The following is a 16,253-nucleotide window of genomic DNA, read 5'->3' as shown; positions in this document are numbered from 1 at the left end:
GTGGATGAAGGTCAATGCACACCTGAACATAGCGTCTGTAACCTGCTTGACACAAGTGTGGACAGCTGATTGGGAGACACTGCAAAGATCAGCCACCCAGCCCTGGAAGGAGCTAGTTGAGGGCAGCTGTGGCCTTTAGAGCCGCTGGCATGGGTGTCCACACATACAGTTAGGGGAGATCTCAGGTCCAATCATCTGACAGATATAGTTGACTGTCTCCCTTGAGAGACGGAACTTCCTTCGGCACTGCACCTCAGACATTTTGAGGTAGCTGCTTTGCCACCTGTGTACCCTGGCAGCAGGATAGTGGCATCTTCTGCAGCCCCTTCTGCCTTGGACTTCCTGTTGGCCCTGCATCCCTTGTGCCTGTCCCTGTTCTCCCAAAGGTGGCTCCCCTGGAGGCTGAATGTGCTCTCCTGGCCTCATCCCCCTTCCAGCCCTCCCTTCCTCCTCAGAGGAGGTGCCTCCAGTGGGCAGTTCAGCTCGCATTCCCAGGCTAAAGGAAGGCTTCCTGAAACCTGCAGGCACAGAAAAGTTTCTTCACTGCAGAGTGCTGACCTGAAGGTTAAGAGACCAGAAAAAGCAGTTGGTATGCGTTTTGAAGTACTGCAGATCACACAGGCAAGTTTGAAAAACTTTCAAAAATAAATAATTGACTGTGCACATTCACAACCCCAATGAGCCCTCTTATCCTGCCCGTGGATGAGGTTAATACAAATCCTACTCGCCTGTCCGTTGCGCCCGTGTGGCGACCCGAAAATTGCACGGGCGCCGAAAAATCGGCATTGATTGAACACTCAAGGGCCTTAAGTGGCCCGTTAATTAATGGCGGGCACGTGTCGGACATCATTGTGCGCCCCTCCAGCGAAATATCGTGATGGCGCGTGGTGACATTGGGTCGCTTGCCCGACCTCACTGCACGTCATTTTACATGTGGATGTACGGGGCCTGCCCTCGCACGACAACGGGAAAATTCTGCCTATGAAGTCCATTGCCCTTGAGATATTGCTGTGAAGCTTGGTTGTTAGATCTTTCAGGGTTTCATTAGGATCTACAATTTCAGCTTCTGAATATATTCGTTTATAATAATGGTTCTTTAATTTTCAAGTAGAGGAGTTATTGTAATACTGTAAGCAACAGTATCAAAATCTTGGCTATATCAATCTGGATAAAAAGCAGAGATTCCATTCAGCAAACCATCATACATTCGAAACCATATTAGAGACATCAACAGTAACAGATACAGCTCATCAGTGGCTTCACCAGAAGTGCCAGTGAATGATCCTACTTGGCCTCCTGTTAAGGTCTCCACTAACACAATGTCAGTCTTCAGCCAATTTAAATCACTCCACGTGATATCAAGAAATGGCTGAGTGCACTAGACACAGCAATGGCTACAGGCCCTGGCAATATCCCAGCTGTACTGCTCAAGATCTGTGCTGCAGAACAAGCCTAGCCCCTTGCCAAGCTGTTCCATTACAGCTACAACATTGGCATCTATTTGGCAATGTGGAAATTTACCCAGGTATGTGCTGTCCATAAAAAGGAAAAATCCAACCTACCCTATGAACCTACTCCCAATTATTAACAAAGTGACGGACGCAGTCATCTATTGTGCTTTCACATGGTACTTATTCACTAATAATCTGCTCACTAATGCTCAATTTAGGTTCCACCCAGGCCACTTGACTCCAGACCTCAATACAGTCTCAGTCCAAAGACAGACATAAGAACAGAAATCCAGAGTAAAAATGACTGCTCTTGACATCAAGGTAGCATTCGATCTAGTGTGGTAGCAAGGAACCCCAGTACAACTGAAGTCAGCGGGAATCAGGGGGAAAACTCTCCATCATCCAGTCATACCGGGCACACAGGAAGATGGTTGTGGTTGTTGGAAGCCAACTATTTCAGTCTCAGGACATCACTGCAGGAGTCCCTCAGGGTCGTATCCAAGGCCCAACCATTTTCAGTTGCTTCATCGATATCCTTCCCTTCATCATAAGGTCAGAAGTGATGCTGTTCGTAGATGCTTGCAATGTTTAGCTTCATTTGCAATTGATCAAATAATGAAGCAGTCCACGGTACTTGCAAATCCCCTGGACAACGTTCAATTTTGGGCTGTCAAGTGGGAAATAACATTCATACCACACAAATACCAAACAATGAGCATCTCCAACAAGAAAACCACACAACCACCTCCCTTTGACTCTCTGTCCCTTTGTAGGTTTGACTCTGTGTCCCTCTTGTGTGGGTTACTAACTCAGAACCCGCATGCTAGGTGGGTCACTAACTGTGCCCCCTTGTTGGATGGGACTGTGTCTCTCCCACCCCCACTTGGGTAAGTCAATGACTCTACAACCCCTTGTTGGGTGGCTCACTGATTCTGTACATCCTTGGCTAATTCTAGATTCAGTTTTCATTTGATTTTTCAATCTAACCGCCAGCCTTTCTCGCGCTAACCCCAAGCGGAGCAGGCCACGAGCTGCGAACCGAATAGCCGAGATCCAACACTGATCTCGCGAGATCAGTATTTTAACAGTATTTTCCCATTGGGTGACCTCTGACCCAACGTCACTCACAGAAAGGTCAACCTGTAAATCACCTTTAATATTCTCTAGTTAACATGTTACAATGAAGAGAGGGAATGGTGAGGTCGCTCAGCTGATGATTGGAAAAGCAGCAGTCGGTTCGCCCAGCCCCATGTTTTCTCGAAGGAGATGGAAATTTCCACTTTGTTTTTCTCCCTGATTTTTATTTTCGTCGTGACGTCATTAACGCGACCAGGGCGTTTACGTCATCATAAATTGCTCGAGGTCGCCCAACTTTACAGATTGTGGAGGCACTGGAGAGTTTGAAGATTTAATTTTGAATCAAGAAAGGAGCCGTCTTCCGTGCTTGACTTTCGTTGCGTCTTTATCTCCTGGCGATGAAGCCCTATCCTACCAGTGTTTGCAGCTTCTTCTCGCTTTCAGATCGGCAGATTTCCTAAACCTTTTCATTCATTCCGCATTCCCAAATATTTACAAACGTGGAAAATTTCTGAGGCCTAATTATCACTATTTGTAAACAAGAATAAAAAGAAACAGTTGCTGTTTGTTGTTAGTACTTCACTTTCTGCTGCCAAGTTCTTGTTAGAACTTCCTTGTGTTCAATCTGACGATTAGTGAATGTGTCATTAATTTCATCAGAGTATTGGTTCACGTAACTCTACTTCACTGTTATGCCGCGTGATATCTGCAAAAGTAAGTATATGCTTCATTTTAAAATGAATTTTATAGATAGAGCTTTTCATATTGACACTTGTGGTATGAACTCTACTGAATAACCTAAAACAAAAAGAAAAATACCTGGAAAAACTCAGCAGGTCTGGCAGCATCTGTGGAGTGGAGCACAGTTAACGTTTCGAGTCCGCATGACTCTTCAACAGAACTGTTGAAGAGTCATGCGGACTCGAAACGTTAACTGTGCTCCTCTCCACAGATGCTGCCAGACCTGCTGAGTTTTTCCAGGTATTTTTGTTTTTGTTTTGGATTTCTAGTATCTGCAGTTTTTTGCTTTTATACTACTGAATAACCTGATTGGTTAAATAGGCAAAAAGCCACTTCTGAAATTAAACCATGTAATTTGTTAAGCTTTTGGTTTCACAGATGTTTGTGGCCTGAAACCATTTGGCAAAATATTGCTTATGACATTAATTGAAACTTTTAACCTGTGCAATGAAGTGTTTCTGCATTTCATTGCGTGGATTTGCAAAAACACTCAATTCCAGTTGTTGCTGTAAAATGAAGACATGAAGGCTACAGCTAAAGTGAAAACAGTCTTTGAAGCTTTTGGCCACTTGTCCCAATGTCTTTTGACTTGGTGTCAATTTTTGCCTGATTATGCTTCTGTGAAGTGGTATCTTTTATTACATTAAAGGTACAGTATAAAAACAAATTGTTGTATTATCAGGAAAAGAGGTGATTTATGTTTATTATTGAGTTATTCTGACATGCATAAATAAGATCCTTGTCAAATCTCTGGTACTTGAAAGTGGAGGGTAATTGTGTAACTTAATTTCTTAAAAGAACATATAATGTTTCTGATATGTTATTTAAACTTTGTTAGCTAGTGAGGGATAGGAACAGAACTGGCACAGGACATTTTTATGGTTGTGTTGGAGAGGGTGGGAGGAATCAGAATTATGGTGCAGGTTAAAAATGGCCTACAGTTTGAAAGGAATGATGTGACATTGTGGATTAATGCACTAATCTCTCATCTTGAAGATCAAAGGATGAAAAGTATTCTCTAAATTTGTTGGATGTAAGTGTCCTCCTTGAAATGGATTTGGGAAACCAAAGTTCAGTTTCAGCTAAATGTGTTCACTAAATTAGCCGTCTCATTTAGTGGCTGCAGTGATGGCTAGTGTAAGAAATAGAAAATTCGCACTGGTGTATTTGGTGCTACTTTTCTGAACTTAGTGTGAAGAGACCTTGTTGGAAAGGAGTTTTAATCTGGCTACACTTAATGTTTGAATGCTGGATGCTGACACCTGCTGCCAACATTGGGAAAAATGTTTTGTTTGTCAGTATTGACATTCCTCACCTTGATGAGCACAAACATTCGCACACAATCTTTGTGAGCAGAAAGCACATTTCTAGTGTTGGCCCCTTCTATTTATGTGACCCTATTTTCCGATTAGGAGCTTGGTGTCAGGTGATGGTATCAAAAGGGGACTGTTCATTTTTTTTAATGCACTTAGTTAAAACACTTTTAGTGATGGCAGCTTACATTTAGTTTCTGACTGGTACAGAAGAAGGGGGTTTGAGAAGTTTATTTGAGATACAAGTGGTGATTGTCAGCATATCACCTTACAGTTTTGACTTTTTGCTTTCTCATCTATAGTAAGTGTAGTGTATTATGTACGTTTTATTTTAGAGATGTAGTTGTTTTCCATGAAGACATTCATATTAGATATTCATGTCTATTTAGTTTGAGCAACTGTGTAGAAACTTTTGCCATCCATGGCAAATTTAGCGGGTCTTGATTCAATGCTGGTAAATTGTATTATACAGTTCTCATTCAAAATTTTGTAATTCAAGCATGCTACTGTGTTTATTGATAAAAGAAAATTGTCCGCTAAGTCCAATCATTTTTTCTTGCCCCACTTTTTGATTATGCAGTTCTGACAGGTTGCCTAGTTACAAAAGTGTAATAGAGCATCTCCCTCTTGCTGTGTGCAGCAGCTTTAAAATTTACTGTTATTTCAAGGTTAATTTGATTCCCTTTCACTAATTTGTTCCTTTTTTTAATTAGTGTTCACTATTATTTAAATACAGTTATGCTTTTTTTTAGTATTGTCTTCACTGATTTCAATTTAAGCACTGTTATATTTGCAGTAAGCGCTACTTAGTGGAAACCTTGAGCTTGTGAATTAATATACTATACATTCTGGAGTTAAAGGTGTTACATGATTTAACTAGTCTTTGTCAAGTATTGATTACTGCAATAGGTTTTTGTGCTCTGTTGTAATCATGCAGCTTTCACCTACTTCTTGTCTGGAAATAAATGTATTAACTATGCCACTAATGATAGCTCTTTTATTATGAAATCTTTATTTCTCATTGATATTATTCCTTCCTATTTGCATTCCTCAGTATAAACAGCATAGTACAAGGTAACATTTTGGGTGTTCCGAAGGGTTTCTGATATTTCATAATCTGTTTTAAATTAGCCTTTGTGGGCTTAAGTGGGTGCAATATTTGTGTATGTTTTGAAATCAGAGAGAAAACAATAAGTTTTGTGAGAGTCAGGGCTACATATTGTTGGTATGATATTTGAAAATGCTCACACTCTGTCATTATTGTTGCCAAACTGGATAATTTACTATCTACTACTCATTGCATTTCCTAAGGCACAAGCAGTCATTTTACTGCAAAAAAGCCCTTTGTGTAAAATCCCAACTAGCAATCAGGTTTTCTTTGCAAATTGTTTTTTTCCTAAATAGATGAGGAAAGTACCTTGAATTCCATGAAAATGTTTGATTTTTTAAAAAAAATATGTATTTCTACAGTTTTCAAACCTTTTGTCAGGTTCATACAGCAATAAATGCTGGTGCGCTTAAAACTGGAAAAATGAATCTCTGAACGACCCTTACGTTGTGCTGCGATGAAAAGAAGCAGAGTCGTGTGGTGCTGTTGCTGGGAAGTTCACACTGTGGAGTTGCTCCCTTTTTTTGGAGAAAGGTACATTGATAGATCCTGAATTACTATAAGACAATAGTGCATTGGTCTGTTTGTAACTGTTTATGAATAATTAAAGATAAAAGAAGCAGCAATTCTAAATGAAAAAGAAATGGCTAAAGGAAAGGCTCTGCTATATTCTTTATATTGCATTGGGAAACAAACATCCAAACTCAAAGTAATTGTACATTTTCCCTTTTACAGGGACCTGCCATGAGGTGTTGATACCTTATTTTAAAACTCTGAGACATAGGACCTAAATGGCGCAGCATGACTTTGCTCCAGCCTGGCTTAATTTTCCAACTCCACCTTCATCAACCAAGGTATTGCGATACCAGTGTTAATTTTTTGCACTTTAGAATGTTTGAATACCTCGGCTCTTTTTTCCTCCCCTCGTTGTTTTTGGTGCACGTAGTGTTTTGTTTTATAAGGAGTTTGTGTACAAGGGGAATCTTACACTGTGATACGCTACTGTAATTTATAAGGATTTGCTTTTCTAGCTCCAATATGGAGCTAATGTGACGTGTGAATTCTTAACTGATTTGATTGGGCTATTTTGACCCTTTGTCAGATTTATCAAGCATCCATTTAAAAGCATCAAGATGATGTTGGGTTATTTCCCAATGATGGGGTAACTCTTGAATTCTGGGGGACTTTCCTGCTTTGCATTAATGTAACATTGGATAATGTTTCCCAGCATAAGTTGGAATCTGTTAATTTACACAGTTACAAATAGAACATAGAATTTCAGAGCATAGATGGAAGCCAGTTGGCCTCTTCTACCTGTCTTCCTCCTTTGCTACAGAATTCAAAATAATCTAATTTTGCTGTACTCTTTCCCCACACCCCTCGTGTTTTTACTTGCTTCAAATATATAATGTCTCCTTAAAAGCAAAAGCTTGTGCCTCAACCGTTCCCAGTTGCAAAACATTCCATGTTCCTATACTTCTAGAGCTATAGATTATAGAACCCTCCCAGTAGATTGGAAGGTAGCAAATGCAACCCTACTGTTCAAGTAAGGGGAGAGAGAAAAAAAACACAGGGACAATAGGCCAGTTAGCCTGACATCAGTAGTAAGGAAAATGGTAGAATATGTTATAAGGATGTGATAACAGAGCATGTAGAAAATCTCAATATAATTGGGGAAAGTCGACGTGGATATATGAAAGGAAAATTTGGTTGAATAAATCTATTAGAGATTTCTGAGGATGTAACTAGTAGGTTAGATAAAAGGGAACTCGTCGGTGTAGTATACTTAGATTTTGAAAAAGCATTCAATAAGGTGCTGCACACGAGGTTATTCCACAAAATTAGAGCTCATGGGGCCGCGAGTACTAGATAAACATGGATAGCTTAACAGACAGAAAACAGTGAGAATAAATGGTTCATTTTTGGGCTGGCAGGCTGTAATTAGTGGAGTACCACAAAGATTAGTGCTTGGGCCTTGGCTATTATGATCTGTATTTAGATGAGGGGACCAAGTGTAATGTATCAAGATACGTGGAAAAGTAAACTGAAGAGATTGCAAAGGATATAAGAACATGAGAGATAGGAGCAGGAGTAGCCCTTTGAGCCTGCTTTGCCATTCAATACGATCATGAATGATCTTCTACCTTAAATCCATCTTCCTGCACTCTCTCTATATCTCTTCACACCCTTAGTACCTAAAAATCTATCGACCTCTTGTCTTGAGTACAATGACTTAGCATCTACAGCCCTTTGAGCTAGTAAATTCCAAGACCCACGGTCCTCTGAATGATCATATTTCTCCTAATTTCAGCCCGAAATGACTTTTCTCATGTCATGACTCAGCCCTTATTCTCAGGAGCCCTGGGTTCAGACTTCTCAACTGGGGAAACATCTTTTCGGCATCTGTCGGTCCCTTAAATGTTTTACACGTTTCAATAAGACAGCTCTGATTCTTCTAAACTCCAGGAAATGTAGTCCCAGTCTGCTCTATCTCTCCTTGTAGGATAATTCCCTCATTCCAGGAATCAGTCTAGTGAATCTTGTTGTATTCCTTCCAAAGCTCGTATATTCTTCTTGGGTAAGGAGGCCGAAACTATATGCAGTATTCTAGGTGTGGTCTCACTGAGGCCCTATGTAATTGCAAGAAGGCTTCTTTACTCTTATCCCTTTGTAGTAAAGGCTAACATACCGTTTGCTTTCCTAATTGCTTGCATTTCTGCATGTTAACTTTCTGTGAGTCATGCACAAGGGCACCTAGGTCATTCTGAATACCATCATTTTCAAAATCAGTTTCTCTATTTTTCCTTTCAAAGTGCATAACTCTACATTTCCCCACATTTATATTCCATCTGCCATGTTCTTGCTAGTTCACTCAACCTAACCTATATCTGTTCATCCTCACGGCTTACTTTCCCAGCTAACTTTGTATCGTCAGAAAACTTGGATACATGATAGTCTGTTTCCTCATTTGAGTTATTGATATAGATTGTAAATAGCTGAGGCCTAAGCACTGATCCTCGTGTTGACCCACTAGTTACAGCCTGCCAACCTGAAAATGACCTGTTTATTCTGATTTACTGTTTTCTATCTGTTAACTAATCCTCAATTCATGTTAATCCCATGCGCCCTAAGAATTGTGCAACTGTGTACTTGTGTGGTATCTTGTCAGGGTACACTAGATCTACTGGCTGCCTCTATCACCCCTGCTAATAATGCAGAGCCTCAAAAAAACTCAAAGATTTGTCAAACACAATTTCCCTTTCATAAATTTGTGTTGACTCTGCCTAACCATATCATGATTTTTCTACATGCTGTTACCACGTCCCTAATAGTAGCATTCCAGCATTTTCTCTGCTATTGATGTTGGGGGAACTGGCCTGTAGGTTCCCTGTTTTCTCTCTCCCTCCTTTCTTGAATAGTGGGGTTATGTTTTCAACCTTCACGTCCATTCTGAATGCTCCAGTCAAAACCAATGAATCCACTATCTTTGTACCTACCTCTTTTAAAATGCTAGGTTGCAGGCCATTGGGTCCAGTGGATTTGTCAACTTTAAGTCCCATTAAATTTTCTGGGCTATCAATACCCTCAAGCTCCCCATTTACATTAAACTTTTGATTTGTCACTCTCTCCAGAATGTTTCTTGCGTCTTTTACCGTGAAGACAGATACAAAGTGTTCATTTAATGCCTCTGCCATTTCCTTATTCCCCATTATGATTTCTCCTGCCTCTGCCTGTAGAAGCTCCATGTTTACTTTTGCTAATTCTTCCTTATAAAAATAGATTGTAAAAGTTTTGATGTATCTTGTTAATTCACTCTGCGTATACTATTTTTTTTTCTCTCTCTCATATCAATTTCAATGTCATCCTCTTCTTGAATTTTTAAAATTCCCCTAAACCTCAGGCTTACAACTTTTTATTTGATGAAATAATAAGCCTCTTTCTTTATTCCTATTGCTTACATACTAACATATTTACATAGAATATACTGTATAGAAAAAGGCTATTCAGTCTAGCTAGTCCATGCTAGTATTTATACTACACTTGAGCCTCCTCATGATCTTTCCTCCTCTAACTATATTGGTATAATCCTCTATTCCCTTCTCTTTAAAAGCTTGACTAGCCTCTCCTTAACTGTATCGATACAATTTGCTTCAACCACTCCCTGTGGTAGCGAGCTCTGTTTTCTCATCACTGTCCAGGTGAAGAAGTTCCTTCTGAATACCCTATTAGGTTTCTTGGTGACTAACTTATATCGATGGCCTCTAGTACTGCTCTTGCCCACAATTGAAAGCATTCTTTCTCTGTCTACTTGATCAAATCCTTTCAAAGAATTTATCTGAAAAAAGAATTACATGTAAATAGTGCTTTTCACGACCACCAGATGTCTCAAAGTGCTTGAAGTACTTTCTGTCGTGCAGTCATTGTAGTGTAGAAAATGCAGCAGCTAATTTGTGCACAGCAAATTCCCACAAGCAGTAATTGATAATGTGCACAATTATTTTTTGTGATGTTGATTGAGGGATAAATATTGGCCAGGATACCAGGAATAACTCCCATGCTTTTCTTCAAAAATTGTGACATGGCAGCAAAACTTTTGAAAATGAATATTGTGCATTAATATGAATAAAAATTCTGCATTTATAATGAGGTTTTTTACATGGAAAAGGAGAATATTATGGTTGTACATTCTCATTGTTCTACACTTTTCACAGGATATGTACTAGAAGTTACACATTATAATGTCCCTCCCTAAAGGAAGGATATCAGCCGTCCTTACCTGGTCTGGCCTACATGTGACTCCAGACCCACAATGTGGTTGACTCATAAAATACTATCTGATCAAGGGCAATTAGTGATGGGCAATAAATGCTGGCCTAGCCAATGATGCCCACATCATATGAACAAATATAAAACAAAGTGTAATGTGGCTCACGTGATGTGTTCCTGCAGCAGTTACTAGATGATTTTATGCGCAATTAAACACAATCAATAATCATTAATGATAGCGTGGGCTAGATTAAATTATGTTCTTTAGTATTTACCTGGTTCGCAGTTTTTGAATAGTTATATAGATGTACAGATTTGTAAAACTCATATAGACAATGAGGAATGTGGTATGAAATTTTGGGAAACACTGCAGTGTAAATACATAGAAATCTATATGAATGTCAGTAGATTTTTTCATTTCCCACTATTGAAGCCTGTGTTTATTTTTGTAGTTGTGTGAACTTTTAAACAACAAAAAAACTTTTACATTAGAAAATATAAAGAAGTTAATTGATTTCAATCTAGGATATGAATAAGTGTCATTTACATGGTGAACTTTAAAACACAACGTTTATTTGAAGCTAATGTTTGAATATCATTATTTAAATTTATGAATAAAATATTAATGTGAATTGACTTTACCTGTTGTGACTGGGTGGATGGTTCACTGACGCTCGGGTGGGGGGGGGTGGGGGGGACGCAAAAATTCAAATCCGGGAAAAGTAACCTCACCCTGCCGTTGTTTCCTGACTTTAATATATTTGCAAGGAAAATTCGAATGTTTTTAAACAATACATTTTCTTAAGAACCTGTTAATGAAGGAATCCAGCTGTGTTTACGGAAATCCTCATCTTACGTGGAAATTTGTTGTACTGTCCTGGCGGAGTTGACGCATATCTTTCCCAGTCTCTTGTGTGTCTCTGTCTCTCTCTCACTCTTGTGTGTCTCTCTTTCTCTGTCTCTCTTGTGTGTGTGTCTCTCGCTCTCGTGTGTGTGTGTGTGTGTGTGTGTGTGTGTGTGTGCATGTGTCTCTCTCTCTTGTGTGTGTGTGTGTGTGTGTGTGTGCGCCTCTCGCTCTTGTGTGTGTGTGTGCCTCTCGCTCTTGTGTGTGTGTGTGCCTCTCGCTCTTGTGTGTGTGTGTGCCTCTCGCTCTTGTGTGTGTGTGTGCCTCTCGCTCTTGTGTGTGTGTGTGCCTCTCGCTCTTGTGTGTGTGTGTGCCTCTCGCTCTTGTGTGTGTGTGTGCCTCTCGCTCTTGTGTGTGTGTGTGCCTCTCGCTCTTGTGTGTGTGTGTGCCTCTCGCTCTTGTGTGTGTGTGTGCCTCTCGCTCTTGTGTGTGTGTGTGCCTCTCGCTCTTGTGTGTGTGTGTGCCTCTCGCTCTTGTGTGTGTGTGTGCCTCTCGCTCTTGTGTGTGTGTGTGCCTCTCGCTCTTGTGTGTGTGTGTGCCTCTCGCTCTTGTGTGTGTGTGTGCCTCTCGCTCTTGTGTGTGTGTGTGCCTCTCGCTCTTGTGTGTGTGTGTGCCTCTCGCTCTTGTGTGTGTGTGTGCCTCTCGCTCTTGTGTGTGTGTGTGCCTCTCGCTCTTGTGTGTGTGTGTGCCTCTCGCTCTTGTGTGTGTGTGTGCCTCTCGCTCTTGTGTGTGTGTGTGCCTCTCGCTCTTGTGTGTGTGTGTGCCTCTCGCTCTTGTGTGTGTGTGTGCCTCTCGCTCTTGTGTGTGTGTGTGCCTCTCGCTCTTGTGTGTGTGTGTGCCTCTCGCTCTTGTGTGTGTGTGTGCCTCTCGCTCTTGTGTGTGTGTGTGCCTCTCGCTCTTGTGTGTGTGTGTGCCTCTCGCTCTTGTGTGTGTGTGTGCCTCTCGCTCTTGTGTGTGTGTGTGCCTCTCGCTCTTGTGTGTGTGTGTGCCTCTCGCTCTTGTGTGTGTGTGTGCCTCTCGCTCTTGTGTGTGTGTGTGCCTCTCGCTCTTGTGTGTGTGTGTGCCTCTCGCTCTTGTGTGTGTGTGTGCCTCTCGCTCTTGTGTGTGTGTGTGCCTCTCGCTCTTGTGTGTGTGTGTGCCTCTCGCTCTTGTGTGTGTGTGTGCCTCTCGCTCTTGTGTGTGTGTGTGCCTCTCGCTCTTGTGTGTGTGTGTGCCTCTCGCTCTTGTGTGTGTGTGTGCCTCTCGCTCTTGTGTGTGTGTGTGCCTCTCGCTCTTGTGTGTGTGTGTGCCTCTCGCTCTTGTGTGTGTGTGTGCCTCTCGCTCTTGTGTGTGTGTGTGCCTCTCGCTCTTGTGTGTGTGTGTGCCTCTCGCTCTTGTGTGTGTGTGTGCCTCTCGCTCTTGTGTGTGTGTGTGCCTCTCGCTCTTGTGTGTGTGTGTGCCTCTCGCTCTTGTGTGTGTGTGTGCCTCTCGCTCTTGTGTGTGTGTGTGCCTCTCGCTCTTGTGTGTGTGTGTGCCTCTCGCTCTTGTGTGTGTGTGTGCCTCTCGCTCTTGTGTGTGTGTGTGCCTCTCGCTCTTGTGTGTGTGTGTGCCTCTCGCTCTTGTGTGTGTGTGTGCCTCTCGCTCTTGTGTGTGTGTGTGCCTCTCGCTCTTGTGTGTGTGTGTGCCTCTCGCTCTTGTGTGTGTGTGTGCCTCTCGCTCTTGTGTGTGTGTGTGCCTCTCGCTCTTGTGTGTGTGTGTGCCTCTCGCTCTTGTGTGTGTGTGTGCCTCTCGCTCTTGTGTGTGTGTGTGCCTCTCGCTCTTGTGTGTGTGTGTGCCTCTCGCTCTTGTGTGTGTGTGTGCCTCTCGCTCTTGTGTGTGTGTGTGCCTCTCGCTCTTGTGTGTGTGTGTGCCTCTCGCTCTTGTGTGTGTGTGTGCCTCTCGCTCTTGTGTGTGTGTGTGCCTCTCGCTCTTGTGTGTGTGTGTGCCTCTCGCTCTTGTGTGTGTGTGTGCCTCTCGCTCTTGTGTGTGTGTGTGCCTCTCGCTCTTGTGTGTGTGTGTGCCTCTCGCTCTTGTGTGTGTGTGTGCCTCTCGCTCTTGTGTGTGTGTGTGCCTCTCGCTCTTGTGTGTGTGTGTGCCTCTCGCTCTTGTGTGTGTGTGTGCCTCTCGCTCTTGTGTGTGTGTGTGCCTCTCGCTCTTGTGTGTGTGTGTGCCTCTCGCTCTTGTGTGTGTGTGTGCCTCTCGCTCTTGTGTGTGTGTGTGCCTCTCGCTCTTGTGTGTGTGTGTGCCTCTCGCTCTTGTGTGTGTGTGTGCCTCTCGCTCTTGTGTGTGTGTGTGCCTCTCGCTCTTGTGTGTGTGTGTGCCTCTCGCTCTTGTGTGTGTGTGTGCCTCTCGCTCTTGTGTGTGTGTGTGCCTCTCGCTCTTGTGTGTGTGTGTGCCTCTCGCTCTTGTGTGTGTGTGTGCCTCTCGCTCTTGTGTGTGTGTGTGCCTCTCGCTCTTGTGTGTGTGTGTGTCTCTCGCTCTTGTGTGTGTGTGTGTCTCTCGCTCTTGTGTGTGTGTGTGTCTCTCGCTCTTGTGTGTGTGTGTGTCTCTCGCTCTTGTGTGTGTGTGTGTCTCTCGCTCTTGTGTGTGTGTGTGTCTCTCGCTCTTGTGTGTGTGTGTGTCTCTCGCTCTTGTGTGTGTGTGTGTCTCTCGCTCTTGTGTGTGTGTGTGTCTCTCGCTCTTGTGTGTGTGTGTGTCTCTCGCTTTGTGTGTGTGTGTCGCTCTCGCTTTGCGTGTGTGTGTGTCGCTCTCGCTTTGCGTGTGTGTGTGTCGCTCTCGCTTTGCGTGTGTGTGTGTCGCTCTCGCTTTGCGTGTGTGTGTGTCGCTCTCGCTTTGCGTGTGTGTGTGTCGCTCTCGCTTTGCGTGTGTGTGTGTCGCTCTCGCTTTGCGTGTGTGTGTGTCGCTCTCGCTTTGCGTGTGTGTGTGTCGCTCTCGCTTTGCGTGTGTGTGTGTCGCTCTCGCTTTGCGTGTGTGTGTGTCGCTCTCGCTTTGCGTGTGTGTGTGTCGCTCTCGCTTTGCGTGTGTGTGTGTCGCTCTCGCTTTGCGTGTGTGTGTGTCGCTCTCGCTTTGCGTGTGTGTGTGTCGCTCTCGCTTTGCGTGTGTGTGTGTCGCTCTCGCTTTGCGTGTGTGTGTGTCCCTCTCGCTTTGCGTGTGTGTGTGTCCCTCTCGCTTTGCGTGTGTGTGTGTCCCTCTCGCTTTTCGTGTGTGTGTGTCCCTCTCGCTTTGTGTGTGTGTGTGTCCCTCTCGCTTTGTGTGTGTGTGTGTCCCTCTCGCTTTGTGTGTGTGTGTGTCCCTCTCGCTTTGTGTGTGTGTGTGTCCCTCTCGCTTTGTGTGTGTGTGTGTCCCTCTCGCTTTGTGTGTGTGTGTGTCCCTCTCGCTTTGTGTGTGTGTGTGTCCCTCTCGCTTTGTGTGTGTGTGTGTCCCTCTCGCTTTGTGTGTGTGTGTGTCCCTCTCGCTTTGTGTGTGTGTGTGTCCCTCTCGCTTTGTGTGTGTGTGTGTCCCTCTCGCTTTGTGTGTGTGTGTGTCCCTCTCGCTTTGTGTGTGTGTGTGTCCCTCTCGCTTTGTGTGTGTGTGTGTCCCTCTCGCTTTGTGTGTGTGTGTGTCCCTCTCGCTTTGTGTGTGTGTGTGTCCCTCTCGCTTTGTGTGTGTGTGTGTCCCTCTCGCTTTGTGTGTGTGTGTGTCCCTCTCGCTTTGTGTGTGTGTGTGTCCCTCTCGCTTTGTGTGTGTGTGTGTCCCTCTCGCTTTGTGTGTGTGTGTGTCCCTCTCGCTTTGTGTGTGTGTGTGTCCCTCTCGCTTTGTGTGTGTGTGTGTCCCTCTCGCTTTGTGTGTGTGTGTGTCCCTCTCGCTTTGTGTGTGTGTGTGTCCCTCTCGCTTTGTGTGTGTGTGTGTCCCTCTCGCTTTGTGTGTGTGTGTGTCCCTCTCGCTTTGTGTGTGTGTGTGTGTCCTCTCGCTTTGTGTGTGTGTGTGTCCCTCTCGCTTTGTGTGTGTGTGTGTCCCTCTCGCTTTGTGTGTGTGTGTGTCCCTCTCGCTTGTGTGTGTGTGTGTGTGTCCCTCTCGCTTTGTGTGTGTGTGTGTCCCTCTCGTCTGTGTGTGTGTGTGTGTGTGTCCCTCTCCCTGTGTGTGTGTGTGTGTGTGTCCCTCTCCTGTGTGTGTGTGTGTGTCCCTCTCCTGTGTGTGTGTGTGTGTCCCTCTCCTGTGTGTGTGTGTGTGTGTCCCTCTCCTTTTGTGGTGTGTGTGTGTCCCTCTCCTGTGTGTGTGTGTGTCCCTCTCCTGTGTGTGTGTGTGTCCCTCTCTGTGTGTGTGTGTCCCTCTCTGTTGTGTGTGTGTGTGTCCCTCTCCTGTGTGTGTGTGTGTCCCTCTCCTCTGTGTGTGTGTGTGTGTGTGTCCCTCTCCTCTGTGTGTGTGTGTGTGTCCCTCTCCTCTGTTGTGTGTGTGTGTCCCTCTCCTCTGTGTGTGTGTGTGTCCCTCTCCTGTGTGTGTGTGTGTCCCTCTCCTGTGTGTGTGTGTGTCCCTCTCCTGTGTGTGTGTGTGTCCCTCTCCTGTGTGTGTGTGTGTCCCTCTCCTGTGTGTGTGTGTGTCCCTCTCCTGTGTGTGTGTGTGTCCCTCTCCTGTGTGTGTGTGTGTCCCTCTCCTGTGTGTGTGTGTGTCCCTCTCCTGTGTGTGTGTGTGTCCCTCTCCTGTGTGTGTGTGTGTCCCTCTCCTGTGTGTGTGTGTGTCCCTCTCCTGTGTGTGTGTGTGTCCCTCTCCTGTGTGTGTGTGTGTCCCTCTCCTGTGTGTGTGTGTGTCCTCTCCTGTGTGTGTGTGTGTCCCTCTCCTGTGTGTGTGTGTGTCCCTCTCCTGTGTGTGTGTGTGTCCCTCTCCTGTGTGTGTGTGTG

The 16,253-nt window shown here is 44.2% G+C and overlaps 1 protein-coding gene across 5 annotated transcripts in view; it reads left to right on the top strand.

Moving 5' to 3' along the window:
- Positions 1-2,581: 2,581 nt before the first annotated feature.
- Positions 2,582-16,253, top strand: part of LOC144684969 (vasculin-like) — a 107,737-nt gene continuing 94,065 nt past the window's right edge. The window contains exons 1-3 of one of the 5 annotated variants that reach the window (XM_078549483.1): positions 2,582-3,242; positions 6,072-6,224; positions 6,426-6,544. In XM_078549483.1, the coding sequence (XP_078405609.1) occupies positions 6,482-6,544 (63 nt within the window). In that variant the 5' untranslated portion in view covers positions 2,582-3,242; positions 6,072-6,224; positions 6,426-6,481. Of the gene's footprint in view, positions 3,243-6,052; positions 6,225-6,425; positions 6,545-16,253 lie in introns of all 5 variants that reach the window. The other 4 variants (XM_078549474.1, XM_078549457.1, XM_078549447.1 and 1 more) reach the window with 4 other exon arrangements.

The sequence above is a fragment of the Cetorhinus maximus genome, chromosome 1, assembly GCF_964194155.1.
Source record: "Cetorhinus maximus chromosome 1, sCetMax3.hap1.1, whole genome shotgun sequence".
Taxonomy (NCBI): Eukaryota; Metazoa; Chordata; class Chondrichthyes; order Lamniformes; family Cetorhinidae; genus Cetorhinus; species Cetorhinus maximus.
The sequence above is the reverse complement of the archived record's forward strand: the minus strand, read 5'-3'. Positions and strand labels throughout refer to the sequence as shown.